This window comes from Lipophrys pholis, assembly GCF_963383615.2.
Source record: "Lipophrys pholis genome assembly, chromosome: 19".
NCBI lineage: Eukaryota > Metazoa > Chordata > Actinopteri > Blenniiformes > Blenniidae > Lipophrys > Lipophrys pholis.
In genome coordinates, this window is record NC_137647.1 from 25,275,231 (window position 1) to 25,293,042 (window position 17,812).

The 17,812-nt window shown below is 45.6% G+C and overlaps 1 protein-coding gene across 1 annotated transcript in view; it reads left to right on the forward strand.

Moving 5' to 3' along the window:
* Positions 1-16,693, forward strand: part of tspan4b (tetraspanin 4b) — a 25,787-nt gene extending 9,094 nt beyond the window's left edge. The window contains exons 5-8 of the mRNA XM_080486982.1: positions 206-301; positions 1,997-2,110; positions 8,519-8,602; positions 15,778-16,693. Coding sequence (XP_080343108.1) covers positions 206-301; positions 1,997-2,110; positions 8,519-8,602; positions 15,778-15,846 — 363 coding nt within the window. The 3' untranslated portion in view covers positions 15,847-16,693. The remainder of the gene's footprint in view (positions 1-205; positions 302-1,996; positions 2,111-8,518; positions 8,603-15,777) is intronic.
* The last annotated feature ends 1,119 nt before the right edge of the window (positions 16,694-17,812 follow it).

Here is a 17,812-nt window from a genome sequence, read left to right on the forward strand (position 1 = left end):
TGAGTCACGGGAGGTTTGGGTTCCGTCCAAACACCACGTCTCAGTCAACGGTCCAGCTCCGTCAAGCTGCCAATGTCTCTAAAGTCCATCTTTTTATATGACTGCAGCCACAGCGGAGAACCTGAGCATGTTTGTAATCAGAGGACACCATAGAAAGACCTGAGGATTATCTTTATATCGCTCTTCTTCTTTCTCTTTTCCTCAGCTGGACTCAAAAGCACAAAATGATTTAAAAGCAGGGATGAAGATTTATAGCTCCGAACCTGGACTGAAGAAATCCTGGGATAATGTTCAGAAAATGGTGAGTCAGTCAACCTGCAGTTTGTTCTTCAACAGAAAAGGAAGACAAAGAGAAGATTCGATCCAATATGAGAAGCTTCCCTGCGGCGCTGCTTCCTGGAGACAGTTGATCAAGAAGTCTGCAGCTTATTTCTCTCGCTTCACAAAACAAACAATTCTTTGAGGTCAAAGCTGTTTTATGCCACTTTTCCTATGTGCAGGCTCTCCATCACTCTCTTCCATTTGATGATGTGGTGCAGCTGTACGTGAAACAGTGACTCACAAGCTGTCAGTTCTGCTTGTGGTTGGAGGAAAGAGCAGATTAAAGAGCAGATTAAAGAGCAGATTAAAGAGCAGATTAAAGAGCTGAACAAACTACCACACATCCTGGAGCTGTAGTTCAAATTCCACCTCTTCTCTTACTTAAGTTGTGTTCAGTGAAGCAGGTTGTTCCAGGAAAGACACGATGGTGATTTGATATCCTTCCTCTGTTGACAGAACATGTTTGATATGAAATCCTCCTTTTCCTTATTTGATGGAATGTGTTTGATTTTTCATCTAGTTTCTTTTGTCTTTTTAAGGTTTTCATGGTGTAGTTTAGTTTGTATGCAGCGCTTTGGCTCCCCTGAGGTTGGTTTGAAAATGATAAAGAAGCACGCAGTGGTTAGCGCTCGCGCCCCACAGCGAGAAGGATGTGGGTTCAAATCCCAGCCGGGCCTTCCTGTGTGGAGTTTGCATGTTCTCCGTGTGTGGGGGGGTTTCTTTCACCGTCCAAAAACAAGCATGTGAGGTTAATTGGTGACACTGAATTGTCTCGTGGTGTGAATGTGAGTGTGTGTGTGTGTGTGTCCTGTGATGGACTGATGACCTGTCCAGGTGGACCCGCCCTCACCTGGACAGGTGGACCCGCCCTCACCTGGACAGGTGGACCCGTCCTCACCTGGACAGCAGGCTGGGATCAGCTCCATCGCCCCACGGCCCTGAACTGGATCAGCAGTATAGAAGAAGGATGGATTAGATTGGATCAGTATGAAAGAAAATAGATATCCACCAGATTTCTAAATGACAGCCTGTGACCAGCACATGAAGGCACATCAACCTTTTCCTCTTATATTAGTATACTAGTAGTATAGTATATCTTCTTTGTAGTATAGCGTAATGTATTTATAGTAAAGTATGATGGAAATGATCCTACTGCATGAGCTGGTAATTATTATTTCACTGGCGACAGTTTCCATACATTAACGGTCTCTTAACCCTTTTTCTAGGATTGAAATTCACACAAATTAGTTTTTTCCTTTAATATTATTGTCATCATCATCATCATCATCATCATCGTCATCATCATCATCATCATGATTATGATACTATATTAAACAGTATTTTCAAATGTCAGTGCTTTTGAAATACTCAAAAGTATTCAAGCATAAAATGTGTTTGTGTATTTATTCAATTTTCTGGAGATTTTTTCAAATGTAAAAGAAGTTGTATTCTATTATGGGTTGGAGGGTTTATTGTCACCTTTTCCTCATGGACATTCGTGGTGTGAATAAATCTTACTAAAGAGTGTAACGTTAAGTCGGATTCAGTTCAAATGCAAACTCTTTTTCCACAAATACTTTCTTACATCTTAAAACTACAAAGCGAACCGTTTCCACTTGAAGATTGTAGCAGGAAGTATCTGAGTGTGTTCCTGTCCGTGTGTCTTCTCTCCCAGTTCAAATGTTGTGGCGTGACCAATAAGACGGACTGGTTCGACGTGCTGAACGGGACGCTGCCGTCATCCTGCTGCTCCGTGGGGGCCGATCAGTGTGTGGACGGATGGAGCGAGGTGGCTTCACTACACTCACTTTCACCAAACTCCCCCAGAAATCTGAATACAGATGTAATGCTGACTTTCTCCACTGGGGGCACTGCTGAGATCCACCGATGCTAAAGCTGTGTTGACGACGTTAGTTATAGATTTCTAATGTAGAAGAAACGCATCACTATTAGAGCTACAAGCTATTAGACCAGTTCAATTAAAGTTTTTTATTTTGCGCCAAATACAACACAGTCATTTCATTGCTGAGTTTTCTCGGTGATGATGCCTTGACAGTGTTGTATTTGACGCTATATGAATAAATGTGAATTGAATCTTTTCAGAGAAACCCCAACGATTCCACATGAGCAAACACAAGAGACTGTGGAAAGGAAAACCCCCTTTTTTAATAGGACGGAACCTTGAGAACCAGGCTCAGGGGCTGTGGCTTTCTGTTATTCCAGTTTGGATGAGGGGATAGAAGGAGAGACAGCTGGTGGGGAGGGATCCAAACTCTGACTCAGGGAGAGCGAGGGGTGTCAAACTGAGGCCATGTTTATGTTCCGATTTGCTTTGTGGGTCTCAGGTGCAGATAAACCAGCAGGAGACGGTCAGGTACTCTTACTGAGAGTGTATTATTAAAGTCAAGGAGCTGAACAGGAACTGAAGTGAAATTGAAAGTCTTCGCTGTGACCTGAGTTCCGAGGGATCCGAGTTGGTCATCCAAGAGTGAGGTTCTCACCCGAGAGGGTTTCTAGAAGCGGGTTTCCTAGAGCGAGTAATCACCGGGGCTCCGGTGGCAGACGGCCCAGACTGCGGGGCAGCAGGAGATGCTGGTGGGGCGGGAGTCGGGTTGGATCGCGACTCGATCCGGGGAGGATGGACACGCCGGTCCGGGGGGAAGCCAGAGCCGAGACAGGAGAGTCTTCAGACGGGAGGCAGAAAGGAGCGGAGTTAGCGGCGGCACGGAAAGCTGAGAGTAAGACACGTAACGATACTGACACGTAACGTCAGAGGGCAGCCGGGTGCAAGGGATCAGCTGGAGAAACGAGCTCCACCTGGTCGTAGCCGCTGAACCAGATCGGGTCTTTAATGCGCCCCTATGAGGACGCTGAGGAGTGGGGCATGACAGTTTACACACACATTGGTATTTAGAAAACTGTGATATTTCTCTGTGTTGCTTGCATTGACACATAAACCAGCTACGACTCACCACAAACAATGGATCCTGAAAACGCCGCCAACAGTGGAGATTTAGAAAAACTCTGTGTCTCTGTTTGCATCTGAAGAGGGGGGGCAGAGATATACGTCACATTTTGTGACATCATGTTTTTCCCAGCATTATGATTGGCTGTTATGGCTTCATGCTTCTCGCTACACTGCCCTCTACAGGTCTGGCTGCTCATAGCAGCTCTGAACCAGGTGGATATGCAGGTCCGTGTAAGTGAAGATTTATTTTTTGTAAACATAGAGGGGAAATATCAGATTTTGTAAAACCTTGGGTCCGTGTAAACGTGGCCTCAGGTCCTGGAGGGCTGAGCTCTGCATGTTGTCCATGTCTCCCCGCTTCAACACAGCTGATTGTAATCAGCGGCTGGTTCTCAGGCTTCCTGCTGAACTCCGTGATGAACCATCATGACATTCAGGTCCCTCCAGAACCTGAGTTTGACACCCTAGGGTTAGGGCGTCGGGATGCAATGGTCCAGGGTGTCAAAAACCAGCTCTAACTGTAAGCTTTAGTAAATAGAAAAGTCTTGAGCCGAACCTTCAAAGTAAAGGCTCCGTCAGACTCCTGAACTGAAAGTGGAAGCTGGTTCCTCATGGGAGGAGCCTGAGAGCTGAAGGCTCCGCCTCCATTCTACTGGTAGAAAACCTAGGAACCTCCAGCGGGCAGCACTCTGAGAAGCAGTTCTTCTGGAGTGATATACAGTAAAACCTGGATGTAGGGACACCCTACAATCCAAGGGCAAGTGTCCCCCGAAGACAGGGGTTCTCTCTTCGGAGGGACGGGCCACGAGGACAAATTGTAGGACCAGTTGACTGAAACAAACACCAAATATGTTATGATTATTTAAAAGCACATAACTGAACCAATACAAGATGTATACAATATATATAAATATACAGTAGAACGTGTGAGGAGCGGACCTGGTCAGAGCTCCACCCTGTACTGGACACGTCACTTTAATGAGGACAACCTGCCTGATGAGGACAACAAACAGGTTCTCCTGGGAAATTTCAAGCTGAGCGACACTGAAACGGCCAAAATACCTAGAATATTCAGGCCGCGGGTGCTACATGATTGCATTCATACTACACTGTGGGTTCACTTCCTTGAGCGTTCCATAACGTAACGTAAAGATCCATAACGTTCCATAACGGAACGTAAAGATCCATAACGTTCCATAACGTAACGTAAAGATCCATAACGTTCCATAACGGAACGGAACGTAAAGGAACATAACGTTCCATAACGATCCATAACGTAACGTAACGATCCATAACGTTCCATAACGTTCCATAACGTTCCATAACGGAACGTAAAGGAACATAACGTTCCATAACGATCCATAACGTAACGTAACGATCCATAACGTTCCATAACGTTCCATAACGGAACGTAAAGGAACATAACGATCCATAACGTAACGTAACGATCCATAACGTTCCATAACGTTCCATAACGGAACGTAAAGGAACATAACGATCCATAACGATCCATAACGTAACGTAACGATCCATAACGTTCCATAACGGAACGTAAAGGAACATAACGTTCCATAACGATCCAAAGTTCAAAGTTCAAAGTTTTTTATTTGCAGAGGGTTCAAGTGAGTGGAGGTGGTTGTGAGTGCGTGAGTTCGGAGGGGGGGGCAGATAGTCAGTTGGGGGGTGGGGGGGGGGGGGGGGGGTCATGTGATGTGAGGGCGGACTGTGGCAGGAGGCAGAGGGGAGAGGAGGGCAGAGAGGGGAAGGAGGGTAAAGGGGGGAATGGGGGGGAGAGCAGGGAGTGAGTTGAGTCTCCTGACTGCTTGGGGGAAAAAACTGTCCTTGAGCCTGCTGGTTCGAGCACGGAGACTCTGCAGTCTCCATAACATAACTTAACGATCCATAACGTTCCATAACATAATGTAACGATCCATAACGTTCCATAACATAACGTAACGTTCCATAACGATCCATAACGGTCCATAACATAACGTTCCATAACATAATGTAACGATCCATAACGTTCCATAACGATCCATAACGATCCATAACGATCCATAACGTTCCATAACGTTCCATAACGATCCATAACGGTCCATAACATAACGTTCCATAACATAATGTAACGATCCATAACGTTCCATAACGATCCATAACGATCCATAACGATCCATAACGTTCCATAACGTTCCATAATGTTCTATAACAGTCCAACAGTTTCCCACCGCTGGAGTCTCTAAAGCTCAGGTGCTGAGCCTTTAAGCCCAGTGAAATATTCTAGTCTCTGTAATACCATGTTATGGTCAATAGTATCATTGTAGCACTGAGATCAAACAAGACCAGAACAGGACCAGAACAGGACTAGAACAGAGACAAGAACAGGACCAGAACAGAGACCAGAACAGGACTAGAACAGAGACAACAACAGGACTAGAACAGAGACAAGAACAGGACCAGAACAGAGACCAGAACAGGACTAGAACAGAGACAACAACAGGACTAGAACAGAGACAAGAACAGGACCAGAACAGAGACCAGAACAGGTCTAGAACAGGACCAGAACAGAGACTAGAATAAGACCAGAACAGGACTGAACAGGACCAGAACAGAGACCATAATAAGACCAGAACAGAGACCAGAGCTGAAACCATAACAGGACTAGAACAGGACCAGACCAGGACCAGAAAAGAGACCAGAACAGTACTGAACAGGACCAGAACAGAGACCAGAACAGGACCAGAACAGAAACCAGAACAGAGACCAGAGTAAGACTAGAACAGAGGCCAGAACAGGACCAGAACACAGACCAGAGCAGGATCAGAACAGAGACAAGAACAGGCCCAGAACAGAGACCAGAACAGGTCTAGAACAGGACCAGAACAGAGACCAGAATAAGACCAGAACAGGACTGAACAGGACCAGAACAGAGACCATAATAAGACCAGAACAGCACCAGAACAGAGACCAGAACAGAGACCAGAGCAGAGACCAGAATAAGACCAGAACAGGACCAGACCAGGACCAGAAAAGAGACCAGAACAGTACTGAACAGGACCAGAACAGAGACTAGAATAAGACCAGAAGAGGACCGGAAAAGAGACCAGAGCAGGACCAGAACAGAAACCAGAACAGAGACCAGAGCAGAAACCAGAACAGGACTAGTACAGGACCAGATCAGGGCCAGAAAAGAGACCAGAACAGGACTAGAACAGGACCAGAACAGAGACCGGAATAAGACCAGAACAGAGACCAGAACAGAGACCAGAGCAGAAACCAGAACAGGACTAGAACAGGACCAGAACAGAGACCAGAATAAGACCAGAAAAGAGACCAGAACCGGACCAGAACAGAAACCAGAACACAGACCAGAACAGACCAGAATAAAACCAGAACAGAGGCCAGAACAGAGACCAGAGCAGAAAACAGAACAGGACTAGAACAGGACCAGACCAGGACCAGAAAAGAGACCAGAACAGGACTGAACAGGATCAGAACAGAGACCAGAATAAGACCAGAACAGAGGCCAGAACATGACCAGAACAGAGACCAGAACAGGACCAGAACAGAGACCACAGCAGAAACCAGAACAGGACTAGAACAGGACCAGACCAGGACCAGAAAAGAGACCAGAACAGGTCTAGAACAGAGACCAGAATAAGACCAGAACAGAGACCAGAATAATACCAGAACAGGACCAGAAAAGAGACCAGAACAGAGACCAGAATAAGACCAGAACCGAGGCCAGAACAGAGACCAGAACAGGACCAGAACAGAGACCAGAGCAGAAACCAGAACAGGAGTACAACAGGACCAGACCAGAACAAGAACAGAGACCAGGACAAGAACAGAGACCAGAGCAGTACTAGAACAGGACCAGAAGAGGACTAGAACAGGACTAGAACAGGACTAGAACAGAGGCCAGTCCTCGGTCTGAGGCCATGAGAAGATCATTAATAACTTCGTGTCTCCGTGGTCTGATGAATCTAAAACCGACTGGAAAGACTCTGATTGGTTGTTTTTGAATAAATGCTCTCATAGTGACTTGTACAATGTTCTCTGGGATTTTTTAATTAAAGGCACGGTTGGATTTTGATACAAAGTGACTGAAACTACTTCCTGTAGGATTTTAGAAATAAAGGTAAGGTTGGATTTTGGCCTGTAACTTGATCAAACACCTGGATCAAGGGTGTGTCTTTTAAGAAGAGCTTTAACAACAGCAACCTTAAAGTCTTGTAGTACAAATCCTGTTACTAAACATATGTTGATCTGATCTAGTATGGGAGTACACAGTATTTTCAGGGGGGAAAGTCTTTAATCAGTTCAGCAGGGATTAGTTCTAACAGGCTAGCTAGCTCAGCTGTGGGCTCTCCACCTTCCTGTGGGCTCTCCACCTTCCTGTGGGCTCTCCACCTTCCTGTGGACTCTCCACCTTCCTGTGGGCTCTCCACCTTCCTGTGGGCTCTCCACCTTCCTGTGGGCTCTCCACCTGCAGGAAGGTTCTTAATAGTGCAATGTGATCTGGGTGACGGTGCTCAGACTGACACCACCACCACCTGGGAACGGAGAAGAGGGAGGAGATGGATGGATGGATGGACGGATGGATGGAAGGATGGATGAATGGATGGATGGATGGATGGATGGATGGATGGATGAATGGATGGATGGAAGGATGGATGGATGGATGGATGGATGGATGGATGGATGGATGGATGGATGGATGGATGGATGGATGGATGGATGGATGATGGATGGATCTCACAGACATGTTGGTTTGGATATTAGGTGAATGGTGTTTAATATTAACTACAAAATTTACAATAAAAACGTAGAATAACAATGTTGATATCTTAGCACTTCATTTATTTATTTTTAGTCCAAAACAAAATTTTTGTGAATTTAAGAAAAATCGGATCCTGTAATCCCACTTTGTACCACACGATGGTGTCGTGAGCAGCAATAAATCTTTGATATATGTGCAGCCCTAATAAATATTCCCTCTCTCTGAATCAGTATTAAAGGGAATGCAGGTCAGTCCGTATTCAGGACAGATCAGTTTGTGAAAGTAATTACTTTTAAAAATAAGAACATTAGTCCTGATGTGATTTCGCCATTTGTTTCCATGTGACTTTGTAGGTTTGTGTTCTTCCAAAGTCCCTGGACCTCCACAGACTTTTGATTAATCTGTGAAGTTGGTTCTGGATGTGACCCGTGTTGATCTTGTGTTTGCAGCCGTGCTATCAGAAGGCCCGACAGTGGCTGCTGGACAACATCCCGTCTGTGCTGGTGTTCGGAGTCTGCATCGGAGTCGTGCAGGTACCCTCTTTCTTTCATGTGGAATGAAGTAGTGAAAGGAGTTAGGAGGCTTCCTAAAGGAGTTAGTGAAAGGAGTTAGGAGGCTTCCTAAAGGAGTTAGTGAAAGGTGTTAGGAGGCTTCCTAAAGGAGTTAGTGAAAGGTGTTAGGAGGCTTCTTAAAGGAGTTAGTAAAAGGTGTTAGGAGGCTTCCTAAAGGAGTTAGTGAAAGGTGTTAGGAGGCTTCTTAAAGGAGTTAGTAAAAGGTGTTAGGAGGCTTCCTAAAGGAGTTAGTGAAAGGTGTTAGGAGGCTTCCTAAAGGAGTTAGTGAAAGGAGTTAGGAGGCTTCCTCAAGGAGTTAGTGAAAGGTGTTAGGCTTCCTAAAGGAGTTAGTGAAAGGTGTTAGGAGACTTCCTAAAGGACTTAGTGAAAGGAGTTAGGAGGCTTCCTAAAGGAGTTAGTGAAAGGTGTTAGGAGGCTTCCTAAAGGAGTTAGTGAAAGGAGTTAGGAGGCTTCCTCAAGGAGTTAGTGAAAGGTGTTAGGCTTCCTAAAGGAGTTAGTGAAAGGTGTTAGGAGGCTTCCTAAAGGAGTTAAGGAAAGGTGTTAGGAGGCTTCCGAAAGGAGTTAGTGAAAGGAGTTAGGAGGCTTCCTAAAGGAGTTAGTAAAGGTGTTAGGCTTCCAAAAGGAGTTAGTGAAAGGTGTTAGGGGGCTTCCTAAAGGAGTTAGTAAAGGTGTTAGGCTTCCAAAAGGAGTTAGTGAAAGGTGTTAGGAGGCTTCCTAAAGGAGTTAAGGAAAGGTGTTAGGAGGCTTCCGAAAGGAGTTAGTGAAAGGAGTTAGGAGGCTTCCTGAAGGAGTTAGTAAAGGTGTTAGGAGGCTTCCGAAAGGAGTTAGTGAAAGGAGTTAGGAGGCTTCCTAAAGGAGTTAGTGAAGGTGTTAGGCTTCCAAAAGGAGTTAATGAAAGGTGTTAGGAGGCTTCCTAAAGGAGTTAGGAAAGGTGTTAGGAGGCATCCTAAAGGAGTTAAGGAAAGGTGTTAGGAGGCTTCCTAAAGGAGTTAGTGAAAGGTGTTAGGAGGCTTCCTAAAGGAGTTAGTGAAAGGAGTTAGGAGGCTTCCTAAAGGAGTTAGTGAAAGGTGTTAGGAGGCTTCCTAAAGGAGTTAGTGAAAGGAGTTAGGAGGCTTCCTAAAGGAGTTAGTGAAAGGTGTTAGGAGGCTTCTTAAAGGAGTTAGTAAAAGGTGTTAGGAGGCTTCCTAAAGGAGTTAGTGAAAGGTGTTAGGAGGCTTCCTAAAGGAGTTAGTGAAAGGAGTTAGGAGGCTTCTTAAAGGAGTTAGTGAAAGGTGTTAGGAGACTTCCTAAAGGACTTAGTGAAAGGAGTTAGGAGGCTTCTTAAAGGAGTTAGTGAAAGGTGTTAGGAGGCTTCCTAAAGGAGTTAGTGAAAGGAGTTAGGAGGCTTCCTCAAGGAGTTAGTGAAAGGTGTTAGGCTTCCTAAAGGAGTTAGTGAAAGGTGTTAGGAGGCTTCCTAAAGGAGTTAAGGAAAGGTGTTAGGCTTCCTAAAGGAGTTAGTGAAAGGTGTTAGGAGGCTTCCTAAAGGAGTTAAGGAAAGGTGTTAGGAGGCTTCCGAAAGGAGTTAGTGAAAGGTGTTAGGAGGCTTCCTAAAGGAGTTAGTGAAAGGTGTTAGGGGGCTTCCTAAAGGAGTTAGTAAAGGTGTTAGGCTTCCAAAAGGAGTTAGTGAAAGGTGTTAGGAGGCTTCCTAAAGGAGTTAAGGAAAGGTGTTAGGAGGCTTCCGAAAGGAGTTAGTGAAAGGAGTTAGGAGGCTTCCTGAAGGAGTTAGTAAAGGTGTTAGGAGGCTTCCGAAAGGAGTTAGTGAAAGGTGTTAGGAGGCTTCCTAAAGGAGTTAGGAAAGGTGTTAGGAGGCATCCTAAAGGAGTTAAGGAAAGGTGTTAGGAGGCTTTCTAAAGGAGTTAGGAAAGGTGTCAGGAGGCTTCCTAAAGGAGTTAGTAAAGGTGTTAGGAGGCTTCCTAAAGGAGTTAGTGAAAGGTGTTAGGAGGCTTTCTAAAGGAGTTAAGGAAAGGTGTTCGGATGCTTCCTGAAGGAGTTAGTGAAAGGTGTTAGGAGGCTTCCTGAAGGAGTTAGTAAAGGTGTCAGGAGGCTTCCTAAAGGAGTTAGTAAAGGTGTTAGGAGGCTTCCTAAAGGAGTTAGTGAAAGGTGTTAGGATACTTCCTAAAGGAGTTAGTGAAAGGTGTTAGGATACTTCCTAATGGAGTTAGTGAAAGGTGTTAGGAGGCTTCCTAAAGGAGTTAGTAAAGGTGTTAGGAGGCTTCCTGAAGGAGTTAGTGAAAGGTGTTAGGATGCTTCCTAAAGGAGTTAGTAAAGGTGTTAGGAGGCTTCCTGAAGGAGTTAGTGAAAGGTGTTAGGAGGCTTCCTAAAGGAGTTAAGAAAAGGTGTTAGGAGGCTTCCTAAAGGAGTTAGGAAAGGTGTCAGGAGGCTTCCTAAAGGAGTTAGTAAAGGTGTTAGGAGGCTTCCTCAAGGAGTTAGTGAAAGGTGTTAGGAGGCTTCCTAAAGGAGTTAAGAAAAGGTGTTAGGAGGCTTCCTAAAGGAGTTAGGAAAGGTGTCAGGAGGCTTCCTAAAGGAGTTAGTGAAAGGTGTGAGGAGACTTCCTAAAGGAGTTAGTAAAGGTGTTAGGAGGCTTCCTAAAGGAGTTAGTAAAGGAGATCACGGTGGTGAGGCAGTCAGACTTTCACTTAGTGACGCCATAATAATGCGACGGCGGCTCTAGTTAGTGACGTCTGCCATGGTGGGGAAAGAACTACAAGTTTCTGAAAATGGACTAGAAAAAGTTCCTCTGGGTTCTAGATGATTTCAAGTTGTTCTAGGCAGATTATTGCTTTGGTAACTTACATGATCTGCTCCTTGTTCAGTCATCCTGAGTTTCCCTGAACGCTCCGATGAGCGGGTTCCTTTAAATGTTGTCGCCGCAAGGAATTGTGGGGGAACATGAGCTGGTCTCCTTTGGTCAAGGAAGCATTAGTGGTTCCTAGGCTAAAGGAGGTTCTAAAGGAAGCATCAGTGGTTCCTAGACTAAATTAGGTTCTAAAGGAAGCATCAGTGGTTCCTAGATTAAAGGAGGTTCTAAAGGAAGCATCAGTGGTTCCTAGATTAAAGGAGGTTCTAAAGGAAGCATCAGTGGTTCCTAGACTAAAGGAGGTTCTAAAGGAAGCATCAGTAGTTCCTAGACTAAAGGAGGTTCTAAAAGAAGCATCAGTGGTTCCTAGATTAAAGGAGGTTCTAAAGGAAGCATCAGTGGTTCCTAGATTAAAGGAGGTTCTAAAGGAAGCATCAGTGGTTCCTAGACTAAAGGAGGTTCTAAAAGAAGCATCAGTGGTTCCTAGATTAAAGGAGGTTCTAAAGGAAGCATTGATCCTCCTTTCCTTAGTGAGTGAGAATTCCAACGCTCCTTATCATGGCCGCCACTTAAACACTTCCAGGTTTAAGGAGAAGTGGATAGGAAAGGAGATAGGAGGGACTATTAGGAGATAGGAGGGACTGTAAGGAAATAGGAGGGACTATTAGGAGATAGGCGGACCATTAGGATGCACCTCAGTTCTCCTCCTCCTCCCATTCTTTCCGAAAGGCTCGTCTGCAGACCCTGCGCAGGCCGCGGGTGCGCACATGATTGCTTCCATGCTCCACTCTGGGCTCACTTCCTTGCGCGTTCCATAACGTAACATAATGATCCATAACATTCCATAACAAAACATAATCATCCATAATGTCCCATAAAGAAACATAGCGACCCATAACGTAATGTAGCGACCTATAACGTAATGTAACAATCCATAACGTAATGTAACGATCCATAATGTAACGTAGCGATCCATAACATTCCATAAAGTAACGTGACGTTCCATAATATTCTACAATGTTCCATAACGTAACTAATCATAACGATCCATAACATTCCATAATGATCCATAACATTCCATAAAGTAACGTGACGTTCCATAATATTCTACAATGTTCCATAACGTAACTAATCATAACGATCCATAACATTCTACAATGTTCCATAACATTCCATAAAGTAAAGTAGCGATCCATAACGTTCCGTAAAGTAACGTAACGATGCATAACGATCCATAACATCCCATGATGTAACATAACGATCCATAACATTCCATAAAGTAATGTAACGATCCATAAAGTTCCATAACATAATGTAACGATCCATAAAGTTCTATAACGATCCATAACGTAACGTAAAGATCTATAGCATTCCCTAACGATCCATAACATTCCATAAAGTAACGTCGCGATCAATAACATTACATAACGTAATGTAGCAAACCATAACGTAACATAACGATCCAGAACTTTCCAAAAAGTGACGACGCAATCCGTAGCGATCCATAACATTCCATAACGTAACACAACGATCCGTAACGTAAAGTAACTATCCTTAGCATTCCATAACGTAACATAACGATCCATAACTTTCCATAAAGTGACGTAGCGATCCATAATGTTCCCTAACATAATATAACGATCCATAACGTTCCATGATGTAATGTAACGATCCATAACTTTCCATAACTTAACGTAACGTAACGTAACGATCCATAACGTAACGTAACAATGCATAACAATCCATAACGTTCCATAAAGTAACGTAGCGATCCATACGTACAGTAACGTAACGTAATGATCCATAACGTTACATAGCATCAAGTCACGTTCCATAACGTAACATAACAATCCTGAAACTTTCTCCACTTCTGCTGCCCGGCGTTCTCCACCTTTCCTCAAGTAGTTTATGTTTCACTTCAGGAGTTCTGAGCCTCTGGATCTTTATTTGCTTTTAAACTGTGATTGTTCAGACGGGGAGACGGAGGATCTCCTCACACAAGAACCCAGCAGCTCTGGAGAAGGAGCAGTCTGCACACACAGGTCGCACTGTCACACAATTTGGTCTGCGCGGTGGACTGCAGAGAGTTGGAGTGGTGGACCACAGAGGGTCGGAGCGGTGGACCGCAGAGGGTCGGAGTGGTGGAGTGGTGGACCACAGAGGGTCGGAGCGGTGGACCACAGAGGGTCGGAGCGGTGGACCACAGAGGGTCGGAGCGGTGGACCGCAGAGGGTCGGAGTGGTGGAGTGGTGGACCACAGAGGGTCGGAGTGGTGGAGCGGTGGACCGCAGAGGGTCGGAGTGGGGCCTAGTGCACGGGGCGGATTAAGATTTTGCCGTTACTGCACACTGCGCACACGTTTTTCCACACATCTCCGTCCATGTCGTCAGAACACTTTGGAGGCGCACATGTTCCGTATGAACAGAACCTCAAAGAGGAGCGTGATGTGACGGAAAATGAAAAGATTCGGCCGCACGGAGCTCAAGCAGGAAACAGCCTTTAGGACACCCAATGTCTGTGAACCACTGAGGCCAACATGGTGGAGCACGTGGAGGTGAGGGTAGTGGAACAGCAGCCTGGTCACAACAGGACAGCCTGGTCACAACAGGACAGCCTGGTCACAACAGGACAGCCTGGTCACAACAGGACAGCTTGGTCACAACAGGACAGCCTGGTCACAACAGGACAGCTTGGTCACAACAGGACAGCCTGGTCACAACAGGACAGCCTGGTCACAACAGGACAGCCTGGTCACAACAGGACAGCCTGGTCACAACAGGACAGCCGGTTACAACAGGACAGCCTGGTTACAACAGGACAGCCTGGTCACAACAGGACAGCTTGGTCACAACAGGACAGCCTGGTCACAACAGGACAGCCTGGTTCACACAAACACAAAGACCCACTGAAGTCCAACTATTGGAAAAAAAAAGCAATTGATAGAAAATAAAAGAGGTTCCAGGTCCGTTCCAAGGGGAACTTTTAGTTTCTTGGAGGATTTTCTTCATTATTCTAAAATAAAATGTGTTACTGCTTTGTGTAAGTGATGTGTGTAGCAGCAGTGTGTATCTGATGTGTGTAGCAGCAGTGTGTAGCAGCAGTGTGTATCTGATGTGTGTAGCAGCAGTGTGTATCTGATGTGTGTAGCAGCAGTGTGTAGCAGCAGTGTGTATCTGATGTGTGTAGCAGCAGTGTGTAACAGCAGTGTGTATGTGATGTGTGTAGCAGCAGTGTGCAGCAGCAGTGTGTAACAGCAGTGTGTAACAGCAGTGTGTATGTGATGTGTGTAGCAGCAGTGTGTAGCAGCAGTGTGTATCTGATGTGTGTAGCAGCAGTGTGTAGCAGCAGTGTGTATCTGATGTGTGTAGCAGCAGTGTGTATCTGATGTGTGTAGCAGCAGTGTGTAGCAGCAGTGTGTATCTGATGTGTGTAGCAGCAGTGTGTAGCAGCAGTGTGTAACAGCAGTGTGTATGTGATGTGTGTAGCAGCAGTGTGTAGCAGCAGTGTGTATCTGATGTGTGTAGCAGCAGTGTGTAGCAGCAGTGTGTAACAGCAGTGTGTATGTGATGTGTGTAGCAGCAGTGTGTATCTGATGTGTGTAGCAGCAGTGTGTAGCAGCAGTGTGTAACAGCAGTGTGTATGTGATGTGTGTAGCAGCAGTGTGTATCTGATGTGTGTAACAGCAGTGTGTATCTGATGTGTGTATCTGATGTGTGTAGCAGCAGTGTGTATCTGATGTGTGTAGCAGCAGTGTGTAGCAGCAGTGTGTATGTGATGTGTGTAGCAGCAGTGTGTATCTGATGTGTGTAGCAGCAGTGTGTATCTGATGTGTGTAGCAGCAGTGTGTAGCAGCAGTGTGTATGTGATGTGTGTAGCAGCAGTGTGTATCTGATGTGTGTATCTGATGTGTGTATCTGATGTGTGTAGCAGCAGTGTGTAGCAGCAGTGTGTATCTGATGTGTGTATCTGATGTGTGTATCTGATGTGTGTATCTGATGTGTGTAGCAGCAGTGTGTATCTGATGTGTGTATCTGATGTGTGTAGCAGCAGTGTGTATCTGATGTGTGTATCTGATGTGTGTATCTGATGTGTGTATCTGATGTGTGTAGCAGCAGTGTGTAGCAGCAGTGTGTATGTGATGTGTGTAGCAGCAGTGTGTATGTGATGTGTGTAGCAGCAGTGTGTATCTGATGTGTGTATGTGATGTGTGTAGCAGCAGTGTGTATGTGATGTGTGTATCTGATGTGTGTATCTGATGTGTGTATCTGATGTGTGTATCTGATGTGTGCCCTCTCCTCAGATCTTGGCTCTGGTCTTCTCCATGCTGATGTACTGTCAGATCCTCTGTGCTGAGAAACGTGTGGAATGACCAGGTCTCTCCATTGAAGCCCCCGGTCCGGACTCTGAAGCCCCCTGAACTGGACTCTGAAGCCCCCCAGTCCAGAACCTGAAGCCCCCGGTCTGGAGTCTGAAGCCCCCAGGTCTGGACTCTGAAGCCCCCCGGTCCGGAACCTGAAGCCCCCGGTCCAGACTCTAAAGCCCCAGGTCTGGGCTCTGAAACCCCCGGTCCAGACTCTGAAGCCCTCGGTCTGGGCTCTGAAACCCCCGGTCCAGACTCTGAAGCCCTCGGTCTGGACTGTAAAGCCCCCCGGTCCAGACTCTGAAGCCCCCGGTCTGGACTCTAAAGCCCCCCGGTCCGGACTGTAAAGCCCCCGGTCTAGACTCTGAAGTCCCCGGTCTGGACTCAGAAGCCCTCGGTCTGGACTCTGAAGCCCCCCGGTCCGGAACCTGAAGCCCCCGGTCTGGACTCTGAAGCCCCCGGTCTGGACTCTGAAGCCCCCTGGTCCGGAACCTGAAGCCCCCGGTCTGGACTCTGAAGCCCCCGGTCTGGACCGGGGCTTCACGCCTATAACAAGTAACTATTAAACCCCCAAAGTTGTTGAAAGATTCCAGGTGTCTTGTGAACGCGGCGGTCCAGATGGAGGCGGAGCTACAAGGTGGAATTATTCCCATGGCTTGTTTCACTGCAGTTTGAGTCTCAGACTTTGAACACAAAGGAAATGTAAAGTTTTTGTTCATTTTGTACATTTTTTCTTCAATTGTTTCTGATTTGTTGAATTTGATGATCAGCTTTAGTTCTTTGATCTCATGAGGAAATATCCCCGTTGTAACCACCGCTTGTTGCTCAGTTACCAAATTAAATCACATTCCATTCATTTCTAGGATGTTTAAGTGTGTTTGTGTTTTGGCACATTAGATGTGAAACTCTTTAAGTTTCAAGTTAATACAGAGCAAATAGTGATATGTTACAAAATAAAACTAAAGTTATATCACAATACTAAGCTATCACATCTTATCTTAGAACCTCACCACACTTTAGTGTTAAATTTGATCTGAAAAAAAGCTGGCTTGTTGGAAGCTAGGACTAACTGGGACTAACTGGGACTAACTGGGATTAACTGGGACTGCCTGAGAGCTGAAACTGCCAGAAAGTTAGAATGTTAGAAACTGTCATCATATAGACTTCTCACCTTCCTCTAACCCCTAACTCCTTTAGGAAGCCTCCTAACACCTTTCCTTAACTCCTTTAGGAAGCCTCCTAACACCTTTCACTAACTCCTTTAGGAAGCCTCCTAACACCTTTCCTTAACTCCTTTAGGAAGCCTCCTAACACCTTTACTAACTCCTTTAGGAAGTCTCCTAACACCTTTCCTTAACTCCTTTAGGAAGTCTCCTAACACCTTTACTAACTCCTTTAGGAAGCCTCCTAACACCTTTCACTAACTCCTTTAGGAAGCCTCCTAACTCCTTTCACTAACTCCTTTAGGAAGCCTCCTAACACCTTTACTAACTCCTTTAGGAAGCCTCCTAACTCCTTTCACTAACTCCTTTAGGAAGTCTCCTAACACCTTTACTAACTCCTTTAGGAAGCCTCCTAACACCTTTACTAACTCCTTTAGGAAGCCTCCTAACACCTTTCACTAACTCCTTTAGGAAGCCTCCTATCACCTTTCCTTATCTCCTTTAGGAAGCCTCCTAACACCTTTCACTAACTCCTTTAGGAAGTCTCCTAACACCTTTCACTAACTCCTTTAGGAAGCCTCCTAACACCTTTCACTAACTCCTTTAGGAAGCCTCCTATCACCTTTCCTTATCTCCTTTAGGAAGCCTCCTAACACCTTTCCTTATCTCCTTGAGGAAGCCTCCTAACACCTTTCACTAACTCCTTTAGGAAGCCTCCTATCCCCTTTCCTTATCTCCTTTAGGAAGCCTCCTATCACCTTTCCTTATCTCCTTGAGGAAGCCTCCTAACACCTTTCACTAACTCCTTTAGG